The 4,705-nt window shown below is 24.8% G+C and overlaps 1 protein-coding gene across 1 annotated transcript in view; it reads right to left on the bottom strand.

The window, feature by feature from the left end:
• The window catches only part of LOC123016405 (glucose dehydrogenase [FAD, quinone]-like), a 6,150-nt gene extending 3,400 nt beyond the window's left edge, over positions 1-2,750 (bottom strand). Inside the window, exons 1-2 of the mRNA XM_044416781.1 lie at positions 2,552-2,750; positions 2,283-2,498 (exon numbers count right to left, since the gene is read on the bottom strand). Of these exons, the coding sequence (XP_044272716.1) occupies positions 2,283-2,498; positions 2,552-2,729 (394 nt within the window). The 5' untranslated portion in view covers positions 2,730-2,750. The remainder of the gene's footprint in view (positions 1-2,282; positions 2,499-2,551) is intronic.
• Positions 2,751-4,705: the final 1,955 nt, after the last annotated feature.

Raw genomic sequence — 4,705 nt, 5'->3', positions numbered from 1 at the left:
GACCTGCATCAAGCAAAATTAACTAAAATAGATTTAGCTTGGTAATTTTTTACTTTGTCTGAATCTAGTTTCTTGAAAAAAGTGCGTTTTTGACTAAAAAGTGAGTTAAAAACAATCGAAAAAAGCAAATACAAACTCATTTTCAGCATAATTCAGCGATTTTTCGAGTAGTTTGCTGAAATTTGTTTCAGAAAAGTGATTTCTACACAAACAGATTGTTTAAATTTACGAAAAAAACAAGAATAACACTATTTTTTAACCTAATTTAGTGATTTCTTTGTTTGTTTAAATAAAACTTTGCAAAAAATGAGCATTTATCTAGAAAAAGAACAAAAATAATTTTAATACCATACTGGAATTACTGAAAATTTAGCATTTATTAGTGTTTAGTTTGTTTTTTATAATAACCTGTGCAACTAAATAAACACAACGGTTTTTGTTTTTTTTTTGTGTGACTGACATATTTGCTTTTGCTTGTTGTTATTGTTTTATTCTTTTTTTTTGTAAGTTGTTTTTTTATTTTTGTTTTAGTAGAGTGCAATTTTTGTATACTTTATTTCATTTTTTTTTGTTTATTTATTTAGTATTTTTGTCAAGAGAATTAAGTTCAAATAGCGTTTTTTAGACTTCGCCTCCCGACTTGTATTTACTACAAATTTAATGAAGATGGTTTTTTATTATTATTATTATTAGTTAGAAAAAGAAATGACTCTTAGAAATTTGAAACATTTTTTCCGGACACTATACTCGTAAATAGCGTAACTTGGAATTTTTTGTTTTGGGCTGTGATTGGTAAATATTTCGTTATCATGGAAAATGCAGAAAATAAATTTTATTTTTGTTTTTAATTTTTATGAAAAAAGTTCAGTTTTTTTCTAAGTTTGATAAGAAACCTATTTTATTTATGAATAATTAGTACTTTACATTTATTGATTAGTCGTGAACTTTCGTTGATTATAATTTATAATATTCAAATTATTTTCGAAGTTCTAGGACATACTCGTATTTACATATGTAGTTATGAACACTAACCACATTTATTATGTTGATATGTATTTGCAAATATTTCATTAATTTTTATACATACCAGGTGAATAAAAAGTATGGAACCAAACGTTTTTTGCTTAAAATATTACTTTTTGGAAAAACTAATTGATGAACGATAAAGTACTTTAAAGATGTGATGTTTTATCAAGAATATAATTTTTCGAAATTTTCTTTTGTTTTTGAGTTCTACAACAAAAAATATTTTTTTAAATAGCAACCCACTATAAAACTATTTTTCTCATAAAAGTTATAATCTAAGGATTACAACTAACTACTTTATATTTAATTTTTTCAAAAAAATTTTTTTACATAGATTGCAATTTTGACAAAAAAAATCGCATAACTCAAAAACAAGACAAAATTTCGTTCTCAAAATACGATCTCATTTTTATATTACGTTACTTTACATTAATTATTATTTTCTGAAGACAAATGATTTGAAAAAAAAACGCTTGGTTCCATACTTTATATTCACCCTGTAGATGAATATGAATTTCATATTTGACTTAATGTACGATTTTTTGGGTATTTAAAGAAAAATATTAAAATAAAAATTTATATTTATAAGAAAATAAATTCTTATTTATTGAATTGTATTCATGTCGATATAAAAATTTATCACAATTAAAAAAATATTATAAATAATATTTTTCATTTTTTTAAGTATTAAATTTTTTGTTCTAAACATTGTCAAGTTTTGGTACCTCAACAACTCAATTCGTAGAATACTCAAACAAAATAAGGTAAAAAATATATTACAACCTTGTTGAACTAGTAGTTTTCATTAATTAATTAATCATTAATATCGTGGGAGTATTAAAATCAATTACTCCATCTTCGCACGATAAAATAGTTTTCTTAATAACCGGATTTCCGGTGATTGAGTTAAAACTTGTATCATTTTACCAATGATTTTTTGGAAATTCAATTGAAATCCAAGCTTTCACTGTTAATTCAATGATAATTAGTAGGAAGTAGTTTATTAACACTGAAAAATAGTCGAATCTTTAGCACTATGCGGTGAAAAACAGAATTATTACTCTTGATAAGTTTTTCAACATGTGAAAGCAACAAATTACTCAATACGTTACTCTTAATCATTTCATTTTTCCAACGCTTTATGAAAAAAGCATTTTTATCGTCCTTGTTACATTTTAGTAATTTCCTGCACTTTCTAAACACCTGCCGGGGTTACAATTTTCAGTTTTGAGAATCACACTTTTTTAAATTCCTACCTAAGCAAGCGGTTCTCTGAGGAGTGCTGTTATAACCCCAGTTGAAACGCGTGAACTCTATTGGCCAATACATATCAGGAATGTCGGAAAAATCATTTCCATATCCGCCGGCTTCAAGAACAAGAACGCTCCAATCCTCGACTTCACTCAGACGATTAGCTACCACTGAACCAGCTGCACCAGCTCCAATGACCACAAAGTCAAAACTCCCATAATCTACCCAATAAATCAATTTACCACTTTTGAATTTACAAAAAAAAACAACTTACTTCTTCTGACTTCACCGGAAAAATACTGGTACGAATCCGTAGGCAACACATTGGTTAAAGCGTTACGAAACGCATTTGTTATCAACTGCACATAATAATCAATTTTGTCTTGATAGTAATATGCTTGCGAATTTGCGAAAACTGTTAGCAACACCACCAGGAGCAATTTTCCATTCATTCTTAAACGAACTAACACAAACTAAAAGCCTATTGAAAGCAAGCGAACTATTTATAATACCCACCCTAATTATTATTAAGATTAATTGCAATGGTAGCGCTTTTACTCCGGTACAGAAACCATTCAAGGAGTTGGCGACGAGTTTCCGGAAGTCAAAGCAAAAAAACAAGGGTTGAATATTTTTTTTTGTGTTCATGTTTATATTTTAGATTAAAAATCATTTCATTAGTGGTTTTTACTGTTTTTTTTTTTTAATTTATTATACAAATTGTATAAAATTTCTGAGTACTTAATAATTAATTAATAAATCTAATTTAAATAAATTGGTAAAAAGTTTAATTTCACCTCAAACTGAAATACATAAAGATAACAAGTTATCTTTAACAAATAATTATAAGTTATTATCAGGGTAAATTAAAAAATGCATTCCAGGATAATTTTTACTAATTCAAGGCCAGTTTATTATAATATTATAATTAAAAGACTGAAGAATGCATTTTAATTTTTCAGCAAAATGAAAATTTAATTCAGAATTAAACTAATTTGAATTAAGTTGAAACAATAAACGTAATTTTTTGTTTTTTAGTGTGACTTTGCTTTAATTTCTTTATTAACTTCAATCGTAAGTGAGGTGATTAAAATTTATTAGGTATAATAATTACAATAATAATTAATAAATACTGATATTCTCTTAAAAAGTCAAAATGCAAAAATGTTGTGATATTCAGATTTTAATTATGTAGAAACTGACTTATTTAAATAATCTGTGAGTATTTTCAGTTTCATAAAGTTGGTAAATGTAAGAGAATTTATTCGTTCTAACAAACTTTTAATTGTACAAGTGTTATGTGATTTTAAAGACAACAAACAAAAAGAGAAAAAAATCAGGAAAAATTTCCATTTGTTTGATTTTATTTAGCGTGCTGAAAATTTAAATTTTACAACAACGAGAGTAGTTTTTCAATTTTATGTCACCATTTTTGCAAAAAATTAAGACATATTTTACTAATTCATAGGTTTCTTCCAACATTTTTTTTTCTTGTTTTCTGTTCTTTTTTTTGTAAGTTGTTTATATTTTTCGTTAATAATATCTCAAAATTTTTGACATTTTTCCAGGTATCCTTGTAAATAAGGTAACTTCGAAATTTTTATCGCTATCATGGAAAATAGAGAAATTGAATTTTACTTTGTTTTTTTTCAGTACAAAAGTTTAGTTTGATAAAAAACCTATTTATATATTTTTTTTGTGTTCACGTTTATATTTTAGTATAAAAATCATTTCATTAGTGCTTTTTACTGTTTTTTTTTATTTATTATACAAATTGTATAAAAATTCTGGGTACTTAGTAATTAATTAGTACCTAAATCTAATTTAAAAAATTGATAAAAAGGTTGATTTCTCCTAAACTGTAATACATAAAGATAACAAGTTATCTATAATACATAATTATAAGTTATTATCAGGGTAAATTAAAAAATGGCATTCCAGGATAATTTTTACTAATTCAAGGCCAGTTTATAATAATATTATAATTAAAAGACTGAAGAATGCATTTTAATTTTTCAGCACTACAATAACAGTACCTCAAGTACAGCAAAATGAAAATTTAATTCAGAATTAAACTAATTTGAATTAAGTTGCCATTTATTTTGCATTGATAAACGTCAAATTAATTAAATGAAAATTATTTTTTTTAATGAAAAATTTAACAAACTCTTTTTTAAAAAAATATGTATCAATAATGACATTGACAAAAAAACAAATTGTTTTTGACTCAATAATTTTTGTAACTGTTTCTTCAAAATAAAATTAAATAATATAATCTTCAATTAAATTAAAATGTAATTGCGATTGACACATTCTGTAAACCGGCCCTAAGTTATTAGTTTTGTAATTGGCATTGAAATCGAATCAAAATCATTTATTTAATTTAATTTAACCAGGAAAAAAACCGCAAAATTATTTGAAATATTTT

This window comes from Tribolium madens, unplaced genomic scaffold (genome assembly GCF_015345945.1).
Source record: "Tribolium madens isolate multiple individuals breed KSU strain unplaced genomic scaffold, Tmad_KSU_1.1 Scaffold_11;HRSCAF=98;Tcas5.2_LG3b, whole genome shotgun sequence".
Taxonomy (NCBI): Eukaryota; Metazoa; Arthropoda; class Insecta; order Coleoptera; family Tenebrionidae; genus Tribolium; species Tribolium madens.
The sequence above is the reverse complement of the archived record's forward strand: the minus strand, read 5'-3'. Positions and strand labels throughout refer to the sequence as shown.